Source organism: Hipposideros armiger, unplaced genomic scaffold (genome assembly GCF_001890085.2).
Source record: "Hipposideros armiger isolate ML-2016 unplaced genomic scaffold, ASM189008v1 scaffold_244, whole genome shotgun sequence".
NCBI lineage: Eukaryota > Metazoa > Chordata > Mammalia > Chiroptera > Hipposideridae > Hipposideros > Hipposideros armiger.
Window position 1 is genome coordinate 1,398,170 of NW_017731594.1, and position 24,296 is coordinate 1,422,465.

Consider the following 24,296-nt stretch of genomic DNA (forward strand, 5'->3'; position numbering starts at 1 on the left):
CCATTTTTTCATGTGATTATTTGTCTTTTTCTTACTGATTCCTAGACTTTCTGTTTACTATTTTCAGGGAAAATAGACTTTTTTTGGCTTCTGGGCTTGCAAATTTCCTAGTTTATGGTTTGTCTTTTTACTTTAGGATGTCTTCGATATACAGAGATGTTTACTATTAATGTAATTAAATGTATGTATATTTTCCTTTAGGGCTTATTCTTTTTATGTCTCCAGAAATCCTTCCCTTCCTTGAGGTTTTAAAGGTGTTCTCCCATATTGTCTTCTAAATATTTTAAAATATGGGTTTTCATGGTTTTGTCTTTAAATTACCTGGATTGATTTTATTTTTATGTGGATAACCAAATGTCTTAGCAGCAGTTATTTAATTGTCTATCCTTTCCCCCAGTAACCTGTAATTCACTTTTGTAATAGATCGACTCTTCATGTATCTGTAGGTCTATTTTGTAGGTCTTTATTTTATGCTACTGACTGTTTATTCCTCTCTCAATAGTGAGCTGCCATAATTATAGGTGATGATGTATAGTAGAGCAAATTAAAAATTGACTTGGCTAATTTTGCCCCCTTGTTCTTCCCTATAAACTTTAGGATAAGATTCTCAAGCTCCGCAATGAGAAAAAATCCTCTTGAGATTTTTAATTGAAATATTGACTTTGTCACATAATTTGGAGAAAATTGACAATTTGTGATACCAAGACTTTCCTAATATGAACATGATATATCTTTATTAATTTAGGCCTACTTTAATATCTTCCAAAAATGTTTATACTGTACTTCCATAAAGATCTTTAAACTCTTTAATTCCTATGTACCTTTTTTTGCTGTTGATACTTTTATAAATGGTATCTTTCTAATTATATTTTAAAAGTACCATTTACTAATAATATATAAGAACATAATTGATTATTGCAAACCTATGAACTATCTTATTAGTTTTAATCATTTATTTCTTGAGAGGGACCTTTTTAAAATGTAAATTATGCATGGTCAACTCCTTGTTTAGAGCCAGTGTATGTCCTCCATTGCAATTAGAGTAATACCCAAATTGTTTATGATATCTACAAGTCCATGTGTGATCTAGACCCTGCCTGTCTTTCCTAATATTCTAATATCCTCTGAATATCATAATACTCTTCCTTTTATTTCACTAAGCTTCAGCCTCATAGGCCTTTTTCTTGTGATAAAAAAGTGCTAAATTCCTTCCTGCCTCAAGAACTTTCTACTGCCTGGACACTTCTCCTGTCACTCTACCATGTCTGTCTCCTCATTAGTTGGGTCTAAGCTCAAATTTGCTACCTCCTCAAAGAAGACTTCCCTGATTGGGTGACCACACCCCTCCTCTCTGTCCCCTAGTCACTTTTCATCCTATTACTCTGATTTATTTTCTTCATTGCATTTACCACTTATATGGAATTACTTCAGCTATGTATTTTTGTTTATTATCTACCTTTCCTGCTAGGGTGTAAGCTGTGGAATGGCAAGGACTTTTCTTGTTTACAGCTGTAACCCAGTACATGAATTCAATAGATACTGGTTGAATGAATGAATGTAAGGTAACTATTATTCCTATTTTAGAAATGGAGAAACTGAGATACAAGGAGGCTAAATAAATGATTGGCCTAAGACCATCACCTAATAATTTGGACCAGATCTGCCTAACTTCAAGTCCTAGGCTGTTTCTACTCTTGATGTTTCAGCTAATTTATTTATTTTGATCACCAAAGACACAATAATGATGTAAATGTGCCCTTGAGCTATCTCTAAAGTGCTAAATAAATAGCAACCATGTTTTTCTCTTGGAATTGCTTTCTTAGAAAAAAATAAATTATTTTACTAATTAAGTTAGGAAAGAAAATAAATGTATTCTATAGTCACATGATTATTAGTACTTAGGCTGTACAATTTGACCTAAATGATGTTAATATTCTAAAAATCATCAAATGTGTCTTCCCTAGTTTTTTAAATAAAAAAACACAATCTCTCAAGTTATTTATGTAAAGACCACAACTTACTAAGAATAGAATTGAGGCTGTGAAGCAGCGATAACTAGAGATTAAAGGTGGCCCTAATAAATGAGTATTTGATCCTTTCTTTTCAACAAAGGAAATAGTAATGTCTTTCACAGATAAAATTGATGGAGGGCTGAAAAACAAAATTCGAAAGCATTTATTTCAATAAGGACACTCTAAATGTTATATATTTACAGTTAACTTTTAAAACTACATTCACACACATTCTCATTTCAATCACAAAATAATACAATGACATACATATTCTTATTTTTACAGGGAGCGAAATGGCCAAGATCGAACAATAAGGCAGTGTCAAGAAGGATTACAGTCAAGTTCTCTTCTTCAGGTTATCTGGCTGAAGGGCCACTTCTTTTACACATTTATTATAATGAAGGAATAAGAACCATCAAAGGGTGTTATATACACGTTACTGAAAAGGGCTATTTTGTTACAATATCTGCTATTAATGGTCCTTAGCATCAGATTCCTTTTCTTTTCTAATTTAATCACTGAATTAAAGTTTCCTATTCTAAACTGAAGGAAAACAATGTATTTTGTGAACATATTGTAATGTTCCAAAAACCAACACAATACAGGCATATTTCATTTATTCAGTAGACTACTCTCAAAATTTCTACAGCTTTAATCTCCTTTTTATTTTCTCAAGTGGTTAATAAAGGCACTAAGGGAATTCATATTTAAAGGACCACAGTAAATCCTTTCAGGAAGAGGAAGAATTCTTTCATGTACTTATCACACTATAATTTATATATAAATAACTTTACTTTTCCATATCTAGATTTCTTAAAGCTATATTCACAGAGCCTATATTTAAGTTTTTAGAGGTCCCATGTTAAAGTAGCTCTTAAATATTACAAAATAGCAGCAGTGTTTCTTAAACATCAAAGTCTATTTAATATCAAAAATAAAATGTTCTCCTTAAATTTGATACAGGAAGGCCCACTGTACTCCACTGATGTCTGCCATGAACTTCTCCATCTTTCAAACACTTCAAAAGTTTCTCCTCACATACTTAATACTTCCACAGCGTGGTTCTACTCTCTCATGAACCCTTCTAAAGTTTGGTGTTCATGACATCCAGTTGTTCTCCTCTCCCCTGCTTCTCACAGTGTGACACTACCCCAGTCTTCCTCAGTGCCATTCATGCCTGGCATGTAACAGGTCCTCAAGAAATGTTTGCTGATGCATTCTCAGTGACCACAGCCTCCTCCACCCTGACCTCCACATTCCTTACACCCTCCAGCTATACTGACCTCCTTGTCTTGTCACCACATGGATGGTCACTCTTGGACACTAATCAACACTTGGAAGTGCTCCAAGATTTGAGACCCCCAAACTGACCTCCTGGTTGTGATCTCAAGTTCTTATCTTTTTTCCACTACTGCTCACTCCTACTCAACCTGCAAGCCCCCCATCCCTAACCTTCAGACCATTCTCCTTTTCCAAGTTTTGGTCAAATTAAAAATGTTATTGCTCCTGCTTTGCCACATATTAGCCCTGATCTACCCACCTTGCCCTGTTCATGAGGCCACATCCTGTGTAGCTCCATCTATTCTAAAAAGGAGGCCAAGAGAAAAGGGAGTTAAAAAAAAAAAGTAAGAGCTGTCAGGGGTCACCTAATTCAGCCCCTTAAAATAGTAGATGAGGAAACAAGAAGATTGTGACTAGTCTAAGATTTACAGAACCTGTCACTGGCTCTTTCCAGGTGTTCCCTCCAAGCTCTTGCTCCCCAGCCAGACCCCGAGGGAAATCATTTTAATACCTTCCTCCTTGGCCCCTTGTCCTTCTTGCAGCATTTAACTTGTCAATCCCTAACCCCCTACCTATTCTGTTTTTCCTGGCTTGCTGTGAGCATTGAGCCAATTTCATTTCAAATTTACCCCAGCTAACTGGACCTTTAATGTTGCTCAGAAGCCTTTCATTCTTATCCACTTAAATCCCTATCAAATTCTCTATCAATTTCCCATTCTGCCCCTTTATTCTGTGCAAATGACTGACCATCCACTTTGCTTAGTGTTCAATGCCAAGGAAAGCGTTCACAGAGCAGAACTCAATCACTTGCTGTTCTCTGAACATACCCTGCTCTGCTATGTCCACGGCTTTCTCACCCCAATCCTGCTACCAGAATGCTCCACCGACACCTTAGAATATTTAAATATGCGTCCAGCAGAACATCATGTCTTAGAATTCCCACCTAGTCCACAGCGAGGTCCCTCTCCACCTTAGTACTCAATTGGCACCACTTTATCTTAATATGATTTCAGACTTAGAGAAAAATTGCAAAAATTATATACACACATGGAGAAAGAAAAAAAACAAAAGAATTCCAGGATGCCCTTCAATCAGATTCCCAATATATTATCTTTACTAAATTTTCTTTATTCTCTCTCTTTCTCCACACACACACACACACACACACACACACACACACACACACACACACACACACAGAGAGAGAGAGAGAGAGAGAGAGAGAGAGAGAGAGAGAGAGAGAGGGATAGTTATACAGTTATGTTTATATTACTCTGTGTGTGTGTGTGTGTTAAGACTTTGCTGCCCCTCTTCTTTTACGAGCTCTAAGTTCTATCCTGAGCACTCTTGTCTACCTACACACACACACCCTAGGTGATCTCTTCAGCCCTGTTGACTCAAAAGACCATATATACTGATGGCTCCCAAATGTATGTCTTTAGCATGATTTCTTCCCTGAGCTGCAAACTCTAATACCCAACCACCTATTTGAAATCTTTATTTGAACTTCCTATTGGCATATTGAATTAACATATCCAAAATAGAATTTGCCCACTAAACCTGTTCTTCCCCGCTCTTCTCCATTTCTGTAAATGGCACCACAAGCCAGAAACCTCGGGGTCACGTTCAATTTCTTCTTCCTCTCCTCCTACTCTATCCACATACCCCACCTACTGACCTGCTCTGCCTGCACACACTTCCTGGGCCTTCTACTTTTCCCCCTCCCTACAGCTTCCGTTCCCCTCTAAGCCGCCATCACCCTCGCTTGGCCCATTGCAAGAGTATGCTTTCTGGTTCCCCTGCTTTCACTCTCATGTTCTCAATCCATGTCTTCAGAGCAGTCAATGCAACCTTGAAAAGAAAAAAATTAGCCATATTATCTTACTGCCCTCTTTAGAATCCAACAGTGGCTCCTGGTTGCACTTAGAATGAAATCCAAACTCCTTTCCTTGGCCCCTGCCTACCTCTGAAACCTTTTCTCCTACCACTTGTCCCCAGCTCACCAGACTCCAGCCATGCTGACCTTCAGGCAGCCCCAGGATCACGTCAAGATCATCCCCATCTCAGGGCTTTTGCCTTCGCAATTCTCTCTACCTAGAGCACTTGATCCTCCAAATTTCCAATGGCTGACTCTTTCTCATCCTTCAAATCTCAGCTCAAAATTTACTTCTTCTAAGAGGACTTTCCTGACCCGCCTGCCTTACTCCAAGTCACCATCTAGCATGCTCCCCTGAACTGCCATGCTTCGTAGCACCTATCTGCATCTGAAATTCTGCCATCGAAATTGATTGTTGTTTGTGTCTTCCACTGTAACAGAAGCTCCAAAGAGAACTGGGACCCTACTTGATTTACTCAGCAGTGTCATTGATGTATGTACTCAAGGACTGATCGGTGTATGTACATCATGTTTACATAATGTATGTATGCACCACCAGTAAGTTGTCTGAGGGTAAATCATGGTGTTTTTCATCATCTTTTTGCCTTGTAATAGTAGGCACTTAATCAATATCTGAGTCATTAATGCATATCTTGTTTTCTTCAAAATATAATTAACAGGAGTAATTTTTTTGTCTGATGAAAAAAATATGTCCCCCCTTTCATTTTCAATAAAACATCCTGTAAAAAAAAAAAATCAGTGTTTCCCAGGACTTTTGAGCTGTTCTGGCCATTTTCATTGAAGTGAAAAGATGGAGGCAGTTTCATAAAGCATTCTTTTATTGGGCTTCCACTTAATGCTTTCCATTCCCCTGAAAAAGACATACTGAAAACATTCCATTCGCTCAGTACAAACATTCTGAAAGCTCTCAAACTTCACTGAATTTTTTTTTAAGCTACGAAAACAGCTATTCCCCCCAGATCTTTGTTTCTTTTATAAGTCAAGGAACACTGTTTTCAGCCTGCCCTGAGGCCACTATTAACGCTTGTTAGAATCTGAGGTCTTGCAACTACAGTTGTCCTGTTCTTCTATAACAACAGACTACATTAACGTTCTTTAACTGATATTTTCCAATAACATAGAATGTTATAAATTGCTTCTAACAGCACAATGAGGAAAGTCAAAAGTATTTCCTCGAAGCTTTTCCTCCCCTCATTCTTTTAAACTCTCATCTGAAATTTAGAAGTGAATAAATATTATTTTAATGTTCTAATTCTTTTTAGTTACTAAGATAATTTCTCCATAAGAAATTTAACTTTTTCTTAGCTTCAAGCATAAGATATGCTTGATCTATTCTCAGCAAAATGAGTTTTTGTGTAGAAAGTGAAATGCTATAGTTGTTTGTCTCTCCACTAGCGGTAGTGATACTTACCAGCCGCCTTCTCCAGGCTTTGCCATCTCTCTCTTTCTCTTTCTTGGTCTTTACTACCCAACTCCCCTGTTGAAGGTAAACGATCCAAGTGTTCTAAGTCCTTAAAATGTAGGATGTTGATCTTTTTACTAAAAAAAAAAAAAAATCCTTTTATTACAGAGATGTTTGGACTGACTTTTTTATCCTGATACTCTATTTATTACTCAATTGACTATAAATACTTGGCCACATGTCATGTACATGAAATGTTCAGATTAACATGAGTTAACTAAACGAAAGTTACTGATAAAATAAGAAAAATGTAAGTTCTTTATTCATAACATAAAAATCTCACCACACGTACAAGAATAATATTTCTATTAAAATTCCTATTTTCCTATCACTTTTGAATCTAAAAACTGAATGGAATCATTAAAGATACTCAGAAATCAAAATGATTCACAATGTCATGTCGGTCATGCACATAAAAATGGCCATAAAAGTGAAGTGATTTGATACTTTACATGAAAGTAAAGTATAATGTTGCACTAAGATAACTACAGTGGCACTCTTGGCTATTTTTAGAAAACTTAAGTTTAGTAAAACTTTAAAAAGCAGAGAAGATGAATCCTTATAGATAAACAAATTATTAAAGTTAGTTTTACTAAATTTTAAACTTTATTTTACAATCAATACTTTGAAAATGGAGTAGTAACTGATGATCACATCAATTCTTTTGTCTCGGTAGTAATGGTTTATGTAGAAACAGGTACCGTATAAGGAAAAGTTTCTCAGAAAGATGGAATTGTTCATTGTTCTGGCGGATATGTGGAAACAATGCTGACTTAAAAGCAGCCAAATGGACAGCTGCAGATGCTGTACCCAGTGGAAATACTAAGCAGGCAGAGCACAAATCAATAATTAACAAAGCAGATGCACGAAGCTTGATGAGCATGAATAATTGCATAGGCGGGATGGTAAAAGGAGCTGGTAACAGTACCAGTTTTGTAAGAAATTAGATAAACTCTTTGTATTAATGAATTTGTTAGCAAGAGTACTTCAATGCCTAATAGTACTCGAAGAATGTCTTTTAAAAATGCTTTGGTTAAATTGATATGCAACTCTATAATGATTATCAGTAAAGATATTTAGAAATCAAAGTGATCCACTTTGGAAAATACTGGTAGGGAGAACATAAAAATAATTTTGAAAGTAAAGAATAAAGTAATATTCTAGGTGGGCTGACTACAGGGGCATTAGACTGTTCATTTTTGGAATTCTTAAGTTTAATGAAATGTTGCGGGGGGAGATATACCTTTTTTATACATTATTTTCTAATGTGTGTGTATAAAACTTTGCCTGCTAGTCAATACGTTTCCTGAGGATAAGTATGATGTCTTTCATGTACTCTAAAAGTATTAAGCCCAGTGCCTTGTATATGAATAAAATGCCTGCGGAAAGAATAAAATAATGCATCTTGTTATCTTCAGAATATAATGAAAATGGACAATCTGATTAAGCGCGCTTTAGTACAAGCATTCAGAGTAAATTGTTTACATAGATGCTGACATATGATTTGGGAAATCTTTTAGGACGCTTTTTTATTTTTTTGAAAACTAAACTTTAAAAACTAAAAATTTGCAGGCGTAATAGATGTATTTATTGCAAACCTGGAAAGTGGGTTTCAGAGTTTTAGGTACATAAGGAAGCTAGTTATGTAAGGTTCATTTACAGCCTTTTTTCTTAGAATATATGTTGCAAGAACTGCTCTTATGAATGCAAAGGATTCATTTCCATTACTATATCAAGTGCCTTAACCTGAGGACTTTTTCTTTATCTACATGCCCATTTTATATCATTCTATTTTCTCTGAGTTGTCATTGAAAATGTATACTTTCTGTTGCCTACATATTCATTAACTTATAATTTATTGAGTACCCACTATGTACCAGATACTATTCTAGATGCTGGGAATATAGTAGTGCACAAACAAAAATCACTGCACTTATGGAAATTTTATTTTAGGGAGGTAGACAGACAATAAGACAAATCAGTAAAATATATAATAAATTAGATAATGTTAAGGGTTAAGGGGGAAAAATAAAGCAGAGAAAGAGGAGGTAGTAAATTTGAGGAAGGAGTGGAATTTTAAACCAAGTGGCCAGGGAAGGTCTCACTGAGAAGTGTCATTTGGAGTAAGTCTTGAGAGAGGTGATGGAGTTAATGCCGTGGGCATCTGGGGAAGAACGTTCCAAAAGGCAGGGCAATCCCAGCTTGCAAAGTGAGATGAAATAGCGCTTGGCATAGCTGAGGAGTATCGAGGGAGACCAGCCTGTCTGGGGGAGACCAAGGAAGGGAGAGTAGTGGAAGATGAAATCAAAGAGAAGACAAGGAGCTGAGTCCTAAAGGACCTCAGAGGTAAGAAAGGAAGCTATGGATGGGGCTTTCTCTGAGGAGTGGTATTATCTGACCTTTTAACGGTATCATGCTGGCCACTGGGTTTTGAGAATAAAGTGAAGAGGGCAAGGGTGGAAAATACTGAGATCACTTAGGAGGCTTTAGCTATAATCCAAACAAAAGGTGGTGGTAGGTTGAACAAAAATGGTGGCAGTATTCCCAGGATATTCTGAAGAATAGGATGTGGGGTTATCCACTATTTGTGATACAGTTTCCACTGTTCCCTCCTAATTGATGGAAAGATACAAATTCTCACATGTTCGTTGTCATTCTCAGAGTATGATGTTCCTGACATAATTTCAACTTTCTTTGGTTCCTGAGTTTGAAAACACATCCCAACTATTTCTGCATCCTATCTCAATCTTGAAGAAGGGTAAAGAGAAAATGTGGCTCTGAAAGTGACAGTGCCAACACTATCTTATGAGCTCCTCTTAAGACTGTAAGCTCCATGAGACTTCTTTCATTTCCCTTCTGTCCTCAAGGCCTGTCTTACAACTGTGTGCAAGGCCTGTCTTGCACACATTAGGCTCCCAAAAAATGTCGAAGGTTATAGTCTTTACGTTTCCCATGGAAGAATACAGTGAAGAACAACATTCAGCCCTATCAATTGCACAATCATAAATTAAAATTTGTATTTTAGTGTTAAGGATATTATGCCGTGACACTTAAATGGTAAATGTATTTGGGCTTTCTCAAATAATGAAGGTGCTAATTATTACCAGCTCAACCTAAAGTTGTTTTAACTTTTCCGCACCTTGTATTAACTAAGCAGCAGAGGAGACTGGTTTTGCAATTCGCAGCTGCGGCTGTTTTATGTCACACCACCCCTCTCTTGTGAAGCTACTGCAGTTAAGTTCTCCGGTACAGTGCACAAACATCTGTGCGGATTATCAGCCAAAATGCGTGAGCCCACTAATCAGAGCCCCGAGTCTGTGCTGGGGCCCGGTCCTTGAGCCCTGGAGGCGCGGGCCTGCGCTATGCACGTCGGGAGTTGTAGTCCCCCTCGTCTCCTTTCCGGCGACAAGCGAGCGCCCCAAGCGGGGCACAGGGCCTGTGAAGCGCAGCGCCTGCGGACGCGAGGCGCGTTGCCTAGCAACGGGGAGCGGCAGCGTCACGGCGGCGGGTTCTGAACACGGCTGTCCACCGTAGGGCCGCCGTGTGTCCCTTCCAACACCTGCGGGCTGGAGGGAGCGCTGCGCACAGCCTTCTGTCTGTACGTCTCCGTCGGTCCTTGTCCGCCTTAACCTGCACCGGGTCTCAGGGAGCAACCTCCTCCGCGATCTCGTCTCTGAGGCCCTGGCCGGAGGCTAGAGGTGGCCCGCCCGGCTGTCGCCCCCCGCGCCCGCGGAGCCCACTGCCCGCGGCCTCGGCGGGACGATGCTGGAGTCCATTCGCGTGACGGGTGAGTGCCGGGAAGGGCCGGCCCGTGGGCTGGCGGGGGCGACCAATGTCTGCCCGGCTGCCTGTGGCGGGTATGGGGTGGGTCGGGGTCCCGCCGGCCCGGAGGCCCGGAGGCCGGGGTGACGGTGGGTGCGGGCTCCGCGCGCTGCGGGCGCGATCTGGCTCCCAGGACGGTGCGGGGCGCGCCGGCGCTGCTCAGGGGACATGTGCGGGGGGAAGAGAGGACAGGGTCTCCTTTCCTTTTGTCACTTATTATCGGGAAGCACATGCTGTGGAGTCCAGGGAAGTAAATTATAGTAGATTCCGGCCTTACAAAATGCACAGTCTAAATACGTATTGTTAAATTCTATTGCAATGCATGTTAGGTATGTAATTAGGCATTATAATGTACTAGGATCTAATTTTCTAGACTGTTCAGAAAAATCAGAGCTAACCAAAAGAACACATCTATCAGTATTTATACTGCTTATTTGTATGTGTGCTTTTAGTCTTAAGTCAGTGAGAACGTTTTGAGTTGATACTATTAATAGGTCACTTTATAATATGTACTATACCAAACGTGAAAAAATTGGTGTTCAGACCCCAGGTCAGAAAGCTTACTTGCCGTTATTATTTTTAAAACAATAACTATGGATATTAACCATTTAAAAATTATCTTACACAATATTAGAATAATTTCCTAGGCCATATTCCCGGCATTTGATTCGGTGTAACATTTCTGCAAGACAGGGTTCACAGTAGTCCAGATCATGACTAAGAACAACGAAGAACGAGAGTAAAAGGAAATATCTCATTCTAAAACTAGTGTCAAAATAAATCCAGAATTTTTTACTTTAAGGCATTGCGGTACCTAATAGACCATTTTTTTCTGTCAGTTTTTAAATTGTAAAACTAAATTCCAATGAAAATATTTATGGTTTTAGTTTTATGGCATTTTATTTCATGTTCTATGTTATAAAGTATGGAGCTAATTTCTGCAATCATGACATTGCTGTGATTTACCTCATTGTTATTTACGTTGACAGGAGCATAGATAGTTACAGGATCTAAAATCGAAGGGACAACTTAAATTGGCATTAGATTTTCCAAGATGTGATTTAATGTAGATGCTATTCTTCATCTTCGAATACAATGAAAATGTCGGAAGTTACTTAAAAATAGGCACCATACCTTCTTTTTGCTTTGGAGCAGTTTCCCAGCCTTGGCATTATTAACATTGAAAAAGTAGATAATTATTTGTTTTGGGGTCTGTCCTGTGCATTGTAGAATGTCTAGCAGCATCCATGACCTCTACCCACTAGATGCCAGTAACAACACCCCCCTTACCCCTGGTGTGACAATCAGAAAAGTCTCCAGACATTGTGGTCCCCTGGAGGGCAAAATTATACCACATTTGAGAACCACTGCCTTATATAGTTAGGTTCTGTCAAAGTGAAGGTTATTAGATAACGAGTTAGAAGTAAAATTGATTAAAATAATATCCCTAAAGCATAATAGTCATCATAGAGAATATGATTATGATAGTATTAGAAAGTGGGCATTCTGACCAAATCGTCAGCAGTATAAAGTAGATCTCCTGTTTTCTGATACGCAGAATTGGAAGTTTGAAGAGAGATACTTTATAAAATGGTAGGCGCGCGCCTCTTGCCTCAACTCCCTTCCCATAATTTAAGGGCAATACACATATCGATCTAGCTCTGCAAGTTGAATACCTTGAGGTGGATAATGTGGCAATGAATTTCTACAGTTCACTAAAAATTCAAATAGCCGTTTGAGACAATTTAGCCACAAATTTACAACATCTTTAAAAATAATTGACCAGGTCATTTTTCAAAATAGTTTCTCCATTTCTTTTATGTAGTTCTTGGCTAGTTAAAATGATGGTTCTAGAACCCAATGCCCAACATTTCATTGCCAATCTGAAAGCCCAATTGAGATGGCCAGAAACTTTACGAAGAGAATTTAGCTGAAAACATGCCACCCCTTTCCTTTGCTATCCCCTCCCTGCTTATATCTAAGAAGCCTGTGTTCTTCTGGTTAGCAGAAGAACGTGGTTATTTGTGGTGAGAGTACTTGCAGAAATGTGTGCATTTTTTTCCCCCAGTTTTAAAATGGCTATAAATATAGAGCAAACTGGTTGTTTTTTATGTTAGGACTGAAGCAATTAAGTGTTTCTGAAATCATTTCCTATATAATATCTTACTCACTTTTGACTTATTAGTCATGATTGAATATAATCTAAATATAACATTCCAGTGGAACTGCTGATTGGAGGAGTAAATTAAAATAAGAAAGATGTGTATGCCATGTATACTGTTTGAAATGAAACCAAATCAGAAAAGGTTTCTGTGCCTTTTTAACGAAGATAGTTTTAAAGAAGATAGCTTTTTAAAGAAGATAGTTTATTATACTAAAGCCATTAAAATGTTGGTTCTGGAATGTAGAATTAATTACTTAATGTTAAATTTACCTTGGAAATCCAAATTTAATGATTCTAAATATTTTCCCATTTATATTATTCCATGGAGCTAAATATAATGTTGAGTATAATAATGATACTGATCGTTAACACAGGCAGCTTACTACAGGCCACACTGTTCTCGACATTTAACATATATAAACTTTTTTGTTTCTTGCACCGATACTGTGACATCTGTAGTTTATTATCCCATTTTACAGATAAGGAAACAACAGCACAAAGAAGCTCAGTAACTTGGCCAAGGTCACCGCTACTGATAAATAGCCAAGGTTTGAATTGGCGAAGCTCCAGTCCCAAGCCCATGTTCTCACCCACTAGGAAGGTCGCACCACCGTTACAATGACTAGACGCTCGTTTAAGCCGCAGAATTCAACACGAAAGTCTCATTTAACATCAGTGGTACATTACCTGATTATTAACTCAAGGTGTTGCTTTTTAACTTTTTATCACAGGCAAGTCTCTAAATCTTTGCCTGGAAAGATATTTTACTTGGCTATAAAATTATTGTTTTCAAAATAGAAAAGAAGATATGTAGGTCATTCAATGAGGAGCACAATGCTGTCAGAAGCCATATAAGATTATGTTAATTTATGATTTCCTGCTGCCCATATTTTGTATGTGATATAAGAAGTGATTAATGAATCATCTGGAAATGAAGCTCCTTTGAAACAAAAGTGAATGTTTAGAAATACTGGAGACGAAAGCCTTCCTAAGGCCAGTGTTTGGCCTTATAGGATGAATACACTTAAGCACATAGCTACTGTTCGTCCCACAGCAGTCGTGAGCACCTGCCATTAAAACTCATCTTCCACAGCACTAATTGTTTCATTTTTTTATGCCATCCTGGTGTGATTTTTTTCTCAACCTTCAGGCACTCAAATCCCATATCCTTTTTCTCCTCTCAGATGTTCTCTCCCCGGGGCCACTGCTCTGGCCATCCTTTCATAAGCAGGGCAGTGAGTGGGTAAAAACGAGCACAGACGTCTGCCATAATGGACCTGAGAATTTCAGTGTTGGGGAAGGCCACCATTCAAACAAATGTAGAACATCAACCATGACAAGTTCTTTAGAGAACCTTACAGAGAAGATTTCCTGAACAAGTGATGTTTGAACTGAAGGATGAGTAAAAATTAATCTAATAGAGCAGGGAGGGATGGGCTGTCCCAACAGGGAACAGAGTGTGAAGAGGTGTTATGTCTGCAGAGAGGTGAGCGTGAGGGATTGACCCAGTGAGAGGAAGCCAGAGTGGACTGAGTGAGGGGCAACACTGTGTGCGACGGGGCCGGGGAGGCAGAGTGACCTGCCCACGAGTGACCACATGCCACGGTCAGGGCTTTTGCTCTCATCCTAAATGGAAAGCCATGGGGAAGTTTGTTCCGGCGCGTTCACTGCTGTGTTAGATGCTATTTAGGGCTGTTGCTTTGACCACAACCATCATTTTCTGGCATTATAGGATACCCTGCATATTTCTAACTATAAAAAAAAAAAAAAGAACACAACAGCTTCCGACCCAAAACAACCATGTCACAGTATAAAGAATCATTGTTACTTACAGAGTGACACTGAAGTACTCCTAACTGGGACTGTTAGGGAGTTTTAGGATTCCTGAAGTGGCACAGGCGTACATTTCCATCTCTCCTTTGTTTTAAATTTATAGTCGAGAAACTGTGAGGTGCTGTTGAATTTAGCGATGATGTAATATATAGCTTCTCTGTTATAATGCAGACAGTTGGGCAATATATATGTTTCCAAAGATACTGATTTTTTATAGACCATTTAAAAAACGAAGGTGTTAGTTATATTCAGTAAAGTACACAAGTCTTAAATGTGTAGCCTGATGAATTTGTGCTTCTGTACCCACTGCCCGGAACAAGATAGAGGACATTTCTAGAACCTAATTCCTTGGTACCGCCTCCTAGGTTATAACCCCTCCCTCAAATGTAACCACTATGCTGACTTCTAATACCAAAAACTGCTTTTGCCTGTTTTTGATCTACACATAAATGGAATTATACAACATGTACTCTTTGATCAGGTTTTCTGTGCTCAGTATTGGCTGTGAGACCCACCCCCGTTGTTGCTTGCTCTTTTTCATTGCAGTATACTATCTACTGTATGGATGCACCATGATTTAGCCCCCCTTTCTACTGTTGATAGAGATCATATCATTCGAATTTTAAGTGATGATGAACTACTTGATAAAAGTGTTCATCTTATTCGGGGATTATTTTGTTTTGTTTTGCCTTTTCTTCTGTTTGTAATCAAGCAACCTGTTGCTTTGTGGTATAAAATTATCCCAGCTTCTCAGATTTCATAAGTATTCGTGAGCCATATAAAATTGCCATCTTGTGGGTCCAAATTGGTTGAATGGTATTTTCCATCAGGTTTTGTTTCTGGTGATCTAATCTTTCTTTCAGAACCTCATAATTACCGTGAAACCTCGCCTATTCAAACTTGTGAAACACTGAGAGTTTAGTGAGCAGTGATCCCCTCTCCCCCATTCCTTTAGATGAGGAACATGAGGTACTGATGAGTTTAGTGATTAGGGTAATATTACAGAGAGGTGATTGAAAGAGCTGGGACTGGAAGCCAGGAATCCTGGTATCCTTTTCTCTTGTTCTAGATACAAACGAAGCTTTCATTGTGTTGGTAATTTCAGTATAGTCACCTACTTGTGAGCATATTAAGTATCAATTTTAATGGAATATTTCCCTTTTTTCCTCAGTATGGGTAATCAGGTTGGGGTGAATGATTTCTTTGATTGACACATTATTGTCATTTACTCCAAGGTTCTAGTGAAGCAGATTACTGATGGCTAAAAATGTCACATTATATAGTGACTTGATTTGAGAAGGAATGATTTTTTTAGTTACCTTATTACTTTTCCAGGGAAAAAATGAGCTACACTTACCCCCAAAGAAGGCTGTTTATGCTTTAAAAAAAAGTTTTAATGTTACAGGAAAAAGGAGTTAGGAGAATAGGACATTCTTCGATGAAACCTTCTTATTGGGCTTTTATTATCATTATTATTATTTTTTTTTCTTTTTACCCCATCCATGAAGTGGTCTCCCTAACAAGACGTGACCATCTGACACCCTACAAAATATTTACAACATTATTAATTATATTCCTCAAACTGTCTTTCATATCCCTGTGGCAATATTGTAGTTACCTATTTATGCTGTCTAATCCCTTCCCCTTCTCCCTCATCCCCACTATTATTTCTTATGCATGTTTAAAAGCCATATTTTTTTAAACAGTAGGTTTAAAAATTACAAAACCTATTTTAGGTTCTCTAATATTTTTAATACAACTGAAATAAAATGAGTGTGATTGTGAGAAATTGATATCCATCTTGTATGAATGTTTGTAGGACCATCTACCCTACTTTTATGAACTTCATGAGATACCAACATTTGGTAGGATTGGCGTTTGTTAAATAAATACACCATTGGCACTCCCAAAACTTGACTCATCAGCAGATGGAGCTTAAAAAGGACTGAGGCTAAGCCTCTCAGGTGGATAATTAACCAGTAAACTGAAATGCAGCTCCTGGGGGAAGGGGTTCTGTCAGACAGACACAGTCAGCTCTCTCCCAGCCCCCACTCCTCCTAGAGTGTTTTGACAGATGGTTTAGGACTTTAAGTATCCTGAAGTGTATAGGTTGTTTGAGATGGGACAAAAGAATGAATTTAGAGGTCACTGATGCTTTATGACAAAAGAACTCTATGAGGTCAGCTCTTTGTTCATAGAATTACTGAGTCTTAGGAACCAAAAAAAGCATTTTTACATTCAGTATTCATTTGTTTAAAAACTCAACACAAATATAATAAACCACCAAGCTTAGGAGTTCTCCAGTCGTTTTATTCACTGATTTTGCTGTGACTCTTCCCCTTTGTATTGTGGAGGCCACGTGAGAAAACCTGACTCCCTCCTTTTACCTTCCTGGCTGGGCCTAGTCCTCACCTGACTTTTCTAGGTTTCTGATACCCTTATTCTTATCTCAGTTCACTTGCTCTTTCCCTTTTAGTGTCCATTTCACATCTTCCTTTCGCTATCACCTCTTGCCTCCTAAGCTTGTGGTGTCTTTTTAGAGACGCTGACATTATTTGTGGGCACGCGGGCTGCCGTCTCTGTCCTGGTGTCCCTTAGCTTGTGTTTGCCCAGCCTGCCCAGCTTTGACTCTCAGTTGGAAACACTTAAGTCTGCAACCCCTGAGGAACTGGAACCTACCAGCCTGCGATGAAAGTTTTGTTTGTTCGGTTTACTTTTGGCTGGTCTTTAACATTTATTGAAAGGCTTCTTTGTGTAATCAACCTTCCATAGGACCCCATGCAGTCTAGCTCCTACGTCTCGACTTGTGTATGTAGTAGACATCATATTTAGCCCCTGCAGGTTCATTCTTTTATGTTATCTTTTAGACACCATAATTCAGATTTCACATGTTGGTCTAGAAAATGTTAAAAAGTCCTAGAGGACTTTGAAGTATCTTACATATTTGGACCATTACCCACTTTTGACCTGGCACTGGTTCTTTGCCCTAAACTCTATGACTAAGGGATTTTAAAAACTTAGATTTAGAGCAGGGTTTCTCTACCTTGGCACTGTTTTAGGATGGATGTTTTTGTCATAGGAGGCTGTCCTGTGCATTGAAGGATGGTTAGCATCATCCCTAGCCTCTACCCACAAGATGCCAGCACCACATCTTCTTAGTGGTGACACCAAAATGCCTCCAGACATTGCCAAGTGTCCCAGGGAGGTGGGAACCACTGGTTTAGGGTCTTCCCCATTATATTTCCACTTCTGCAGTGATCTATCTCCTCATAGAGATATAGAATGGTCCCAGAACTACTAAAACCTGTTTACCTAGAATGGTTGGAGAATGGCATATTTAAGGTCATGCCATTCATTCATTCATTCATTCACTCATTCATTTCTTCAGTGTACATTTATTGAATGTCTACCAGATACCATGTTAAATGTTGGAAAGAAATAAATAAAACATGGTCCTGGTACCTAGCTTAGTACATCAGTTATTCAAATTACCATGGCTTACCGGGGTGCCATGTTCTGTACAGAGGAAGGAAAGGCGCAGGGCTGTGCGTGTAGCTGACTCAATACTGAATGTCTTGATAATTGAATGAATGACCACACGTAATAGAATGAGCACGGGCTCTGATCAGATACACCTGCATTCACATCACAGTCTGCTGTTTATTACTTTCTTGTCATATAACCTTGAGCAAATTACTTAACATACACAGTTTTTGGTACAATCCCAAACTCTCATAAATGTGTCAGTGAGTGGTGGCTGCTTATTATTGTTGTTATTATTTATTACTACTTATTATAGAAAGGAGCCCTGGATGTCTAATCTTGAATGATTGAATGACAGATGTATGTGGATAGACAGTTTTAAAAGAAATGAAATAAAATTAATTGTCTCTTCCTTGGCAAGACAGGCAACCATCCAGGTCAACGAGCATTAAACTTGCCTCAGTAGTGGGATCCAAAGGCTGAGGGCTATGGCCCCTTGTCCATGAGACTTGGAAAGGAGAACACTTGCTTAAGGTTCATAATATGTCGCATTTACAGAAAGGATTTGGAAAAGGTTTATGAGCAGGTTTGGTCAGGACTTGGGCCGGAGGCTAGTTCAGAGAAGTATGATTTAAGGCAAACGTAGTTTGTCATTTTAGAATTGAATCTGAAAGTTCTTAAAGGTCTACCTGAAATCCCCCCATCTGTTTTTTCTCATATTGCTCTTTTTGTTCTCTGAAGTCTAGGTTATTGTTTATATCTTTTGTTTTTCACATTTAAACTTATTACTACCTTGTATTATTATTATTATTCATAGGACTGCCTTGCCCTCGGAGCCAGAATAGAAGCTGGTTGAAAGCAGGAACAATGTATTTCACAACCATGTACCTAATTAGTAATATTTCATCTATTTGTGGCATAAAAGGATGCAAATCAACAGTTTTGAAGCAGTGCATGAGCAACAGTATATCAAGCGATTCTTACCTCTTTCAGGCAAAGCTGATCTCTCCTAAGTTGGCCATTTGGTATACTGATACCTATGTAATAGTCATTACAATTTTTTCATATTTAGCAAGAAGAAAACTTGATTTTATTTAATCTTAACCTCTAGCCTAGAATTAAGAAAATCAACCAATTAATACTGAGTGACATTACTAAAACATACTTGAACATACACATATCATTTATTTAATTTTAAAAGTGGTTTTTGAGATCAATAAGGCTGTGTTATCCTTATCTTACTGATGGCTACCTTTATATAAACTGTCAGATTTGACGATTGTATTGGCTTTGAAAGTGCCTTGGATTTTACTTTGATATTGGTAGTACTGTTGAAAACTGTATCCTTTCTATGAAATCCACATTCTTTGGTAGAGCTGAGTGTTCAGATTATTTATGTGTACTTTTTCACATCTGTATTAAACTTTGATCATCTAAATGGTTTAAAGCTGTGGATTTTTATAGATAAGTTAGCATATATACAGTCATAGAAGTGACAGCGTTTATAGTATGATCAAAGTTTAGTAATATATCCTTTTTATTTTTAAAATGTTATTTCTAAAGTTTGTTGCCAATTATAAAATTTACAGAACTTTCAGAATACTTTTCCTATAACCAGCATTTTGCTTCATCTAGTATCTTTGTTATTTCTTTCCTTTTGGTTTTGTTTATTAACACAGAAAAGCTTCACTGGCCTGAGCAAGAACTTGCTAAGAAGTCTATTCTCAATGCAGAAGAGTCACTGATCATTGACAGCAAAAGAAGCATTTCACATTTGTCCCCTGGAATACTAAAGGACATTTTCACAACTGGAACCAGTAGTTACAATGTCCTCCTACAGAGCAAAGAGGAGAAAAAGCATCATGCTCAAAAGCAGTCTTCCTCCTACTCCAAAAGATGTAGGAAGCCCAGCAAAGCTCCTAGCTCCTCTCGTAGTAAAGACCTTCGCAAGATGAAAGGCCCAGTGCCGGCGATGAGCAGTGGCACTTGGTACTGCCTAGAGAGGCAGCCTGCTGTTTTTGTCACTAGTTCAGTGTCAAATCCTGTAAAGTTTACACATGATATCTCTGTTACAGGGAACAGCATAGTACTGCCACCTAAACCCAAAACCAAGGTCAAGCGACGCCATTTCTCCACTCTTCCAAAGCCAAAGCTGCAGCCACAGCCTCAGCTGTCTAGAAGTTTTGAAAAAGGAGATGACTTTTCTGGAAAGAGGTTTTGTATACTGACTGCTATAAAGCCCACCAACCTGGAGAAAGAAAAGCTGAGATTCTTCAGGTCTGACTATACCTACAATCCTCAGTTTGAATATGCCAATCCTTCTCTGCCAGGTGTGTTAGCCAGGCACAGCAACGCATCTGACCGATTTCTGAAGCAGGTAAAATGCTACTTTGATGGTGGTATTTCATTTTTATGTGCTAAAACATTTATTTGCAATCTTATAAAAAGAAAAAAAAGACTTGAAAACTAGTCCAATTATTTATATGTTTTAGTTAACTCCTACCCAGGACATGTATATATGTGACCAGGAATTTCCAGGTAAGTGGTATAGCCTTCGTGCAAACTACTTTGCACTATAATCAGAATCCATAAAGAATCTATTGTATAGACTTTGTGGCAGAAAGACACCGAATTAGGAAAAAAGCTTCAGATTCCAGTTCTAAGCTTTCATTTGAGAGTTGCAGACTCACAGCCCATTAGCCAGCCCACAGGCACATGCAGCCCACGCTGTTTCCTGTTTGATTCCGAAAGCCTTGGCTGGAGCGTGCCGTCTCTGGTTCTTGTTGTATTAGACGCCCACAGGTGTCTTGGGGACTTAGGCTTGATACTTGCCCGTGAACTTTAGTGCATCATCAAATATTTAGGCTCTCATTTAAAGAAGAAAATAATGAAATTTTAAAAATCATCTTCTGGGGTGCTTGTTTCGGCAGTACATATACTAAAAATCATCTTCTGAGTTAGCAAATCATGATATGAAAGATAGGAGTAACACTTTTCAGATTCTCCGTGTAGACACAGCATACAGTTTTGTGTCTTCCAGGGCTTAATAAACTTCAGAAGCCACTTACGTATTTGAGGAGCAGTGGGCTGATGTTTACCCGCAGGGCACAATGTTGAGATCATAGAGGCAGACCCCATTCACTTCTACAGGCTTTCACCAGGCTCAGCTTGGCGGTCAGAGGCTGGATGAGCCCCTGCGGGCGGGCTGGGTGACACTGCATGGTTCCACTTGCCTGTGGCGTGTGCCCTAGTTTAGCATTTTGGTACAGTACCGTTCGTTGGATTTGTAGCCAGAAGATTTTGTTATTATAAATGACATGGAACCTGACCAACCTTTAGAAGCCATTAGGTAAAGCTTATTTTTAAAAAAATGTTTTATTATTAGTTTCAGGTGTACAGAACAATGCAATAGTTATCCTTTTCACCCTCACAAAGTAACAACCCCCCTCCCCCATGTACTGCCCTCCCACTCCCGATATCATGCTTATCTATTACAATTCCATTGACTCCATTCCCACTCTCTACTCCATGTCCCGTGACTATATGTACATATAATTATAGTTGACATACATTATTATTCAACATCAGCTTCAGATATACAGTGCAGTGGTCAGGCCTCTACACCGACTATGGTAAAGCTTATTTTAAGATTAAAATAATTTTACTATTGCTATTTATTTTCTTTTGTTAGAAGAAACCTTTTCTACTGCAATTTCTGTTTTTTAACAGGCAATCACTTTTTATTTAAATGTGCTGAGATTGTACTAAACATTAATTTTAAAAATCAGCTATTGTTTTCATTCCTATTTTGGCAGCCATTTTGTGATTTTGTGTGTGTGTGTGTGTAAATTGCAATTAATTAAAAGGGGCTTTCACTCATTTTAAATGTATGATAATTATAAAAGTGCTGTTTGCTTGCTCCCCCGTTAGTGCTGGAAGAGATGACTGAGATTTATTCACCAATATGCTTTAATTTGGAGTCCTATGCTGAGCCCTTCCAGTTGGGAAAGACACTTCCCACCACTAGATGAAAACGAATGTCATCTCAGTTCCCTGGGAGGCAATTAGGAGGCGTCAGCAGCCCCCAGACTGAGAGCTGACCCTGCTCGGCCTGTGGCTCTACAGCCTTTGGTTTAGCCCAGTTCCAGCTTGAGGAGATAAAAGCCTATCCTTGGGTGCTTGAGACTTCTAAATAGCACCAGCATTCCTCACTGGCTGCTACTTCAAATGCCGCCGTTAGGGAGAATGTTCTCAACAAATGCCAAATATACTATCCAAACCACTTTAATCAAATCAAGGAGATTCATCAGAACCAGACCTCCATAAAATATGCCTCAGTTCCTATTCGGCATCTCCGTGAACCACGACAGCTAAAGCTGTAGCGTCAGGCCTGTCTCAGGGCTCAGAAATGCGCTGCATCATGGCGCCAGGATGGCCAAGCAGCTCCTTGGTCGGCAGCCTCCACTCGAGGCCTCGCGAACCGCAGTCACAGTCTCCGAGTTTCAAGGTCTCTGTCCTTCTAAGGCAGGTGATCTGTATTGTCGTTGGAGAGTGACTGTGGTCCTCTTCAACGCACAGGTTGTCAGAACAGCGCTAAACTTTCCAGGCACAATAAGTCTACCACAGAGAAACCAGGCAGCGTCAGGCCCTGGTCCTTCCCAGTGGATTGCCCCGTCAACGTCAAGAAGTTTCAGGACTCAAAAATTGCCCTGATCCAGGCCTTAGGTTCCTCAGGAGGCACGCAGGCCCTTGAGGTGGTTCGTGGCATCTGGCATGGGCTGCAGGGCTTGACCGTAGCTCCAGGTGGGGCCTGCTGACCCCTGCTCAGCCCCTTGCTGGCAGCTGTGGTGGCCCTCAGCTGCCCCACCCTTGGGTATGTTTAAACTCGACAGAAATTGAAAATGTCTGTTTTCTCGGGGCTGTGGACCTCTGCAGAAAAGAGTGCAGTGCTTCCTGGGTGCTGAGGAGAAGGGACCTGGGATGCGAGAAGGCGAAGGCTTTCCAGGGTCAGGGGTCAGGGACCCTGGGTGGTGCTCGAGCAGTACACTGGCAGCTGGGCACTTCCTGCCCTACTGCCCGGTGGCTGACCGTCCCCAGGAAACCTAGGTGCCAGATCCGTGGGGCCTGAGACCCAGGGCGCTGCTGTGCAAGGTTGGAAGTGAGAGATGAGAAGGGTCTTCACGCTGGGAATGGGCGTCCTTGAACTATTTTCAGCATTTCCAACAGTCACGTGGAAATGATGTCTTTACACGGTAAAGCCACTGGACAGCTTAGTGACTATTCTCAGCCTCTGGCTGGAATCATGTCTCAGCGTAGATCCTGGCTCGCTCATGGCTAGCTCATGCTAACTAGAAGTTCTGATTGGTAGAGTGATATTTAATAACATTGGGCAAGTAAGTCAACTTCTGTTTGGCTAGATAAGATAAAGGTTGAATTATTTTCTTGTTTGTTAATAAAATGGGAGCAATGGGGATCATAAGTGGCTGGTAAAGGAGCTTTTGTGTGAGAGAAGGCAGGCTTTGGGGTGTTGGGTAGAGGCTTTGGGGTGTTGGGTAGAGACCCTGGGCTGAGGCTGCCCCCTGGCAACAGGAGTTTTACCAGCAGGCCTGAAACTGCTCTCCTGAGAAAGGCCTGCTTGCAAGATGAGCCCTGGCCTGGCATCAGGAACTTGACTGGTAAACAGTTTCCTGCACTGAAATAAAACTTTCCCTAAATGATAACTAAATGAAAACTTTGCCTAAATGGTGCAAACAGTATGTTTTCTGTTGAATAGCTCTTTTTCTTTTGGGAATCTGGAATTTTAGAACATGCTAGGCATAGGGGTGCTTCTGTCACCAACCCCCAATAAAAGCCTTGGGCGCTGAGTCGGGAACAAATTTATTTCCTTGGTAGACATCTCTTACAGCTCAGTGGCTGGAGAAGCCAACTGCACGTGTGTGACTTGACTGGGAGAAACTTGCTCCTGGTTTCCTCTAGACTTGACTGGATGTAAGAATTTGGGAGTGGGGTGTTTAAGTTGATCTCTTAAAGGCACTTAATTTAGATTGCCTTTTTCTAAACTTAGAAAAAGAGGGAAAAACTCTGTACTGTCCAAATGAAACATCCCTGTGGGCTGTAGTCACTGTCAGTTTGAGATTCCTCATCAGTCACAAGGTCTGGCTTCTTGTAGCTTCATAAAGGGCCTTGTGTTGCATAGTTCCAGGGGGTGCCCTTGACAGTGAGCCTGTATTGATACAATAGGGATAATATTTCCCATAAACCTGGGATTCTTCTTTGGCACCATCATACTCCTCTGACACTTTTTAGTTGTATGGTATTTGTATAGAAGGGCAGGTAAATTAA

The 24,296-nt window shown here is 39.5% G+C and overlaps 1 protein-coding gene across 1 annotated transcript in view; it reads left to right on the top strand.

Moving 5' to 3' along the window:
- The first annotated feature begins 10,146 nt into the window (after nucleotides 1–10,146).
- Nucleotides 10,147–24,296, top strand: part of MATCAP2 (microtubule associated tyrosine carboxypeptidase 2) — a 38,378-nt gene continuing 24,228 nt past the window's right edge. The window contains exons 1-2 of the mRNA XM_019655697.1: nucleotides 10,147–10,439; nucleotides 19,634–20,331. Coding sequence (XP_019511242.1) covers nucleotides 10,415–10,439; nucleotides 19,634–20,331 — 723 coding nt within the window. The 5' untranslated portion in view covers nucleotides 10,147–10,414. The remainder of the gene's footprint in view (nucleotides 10,440–19,633; nucleotides 20,332–24,296) is intronic.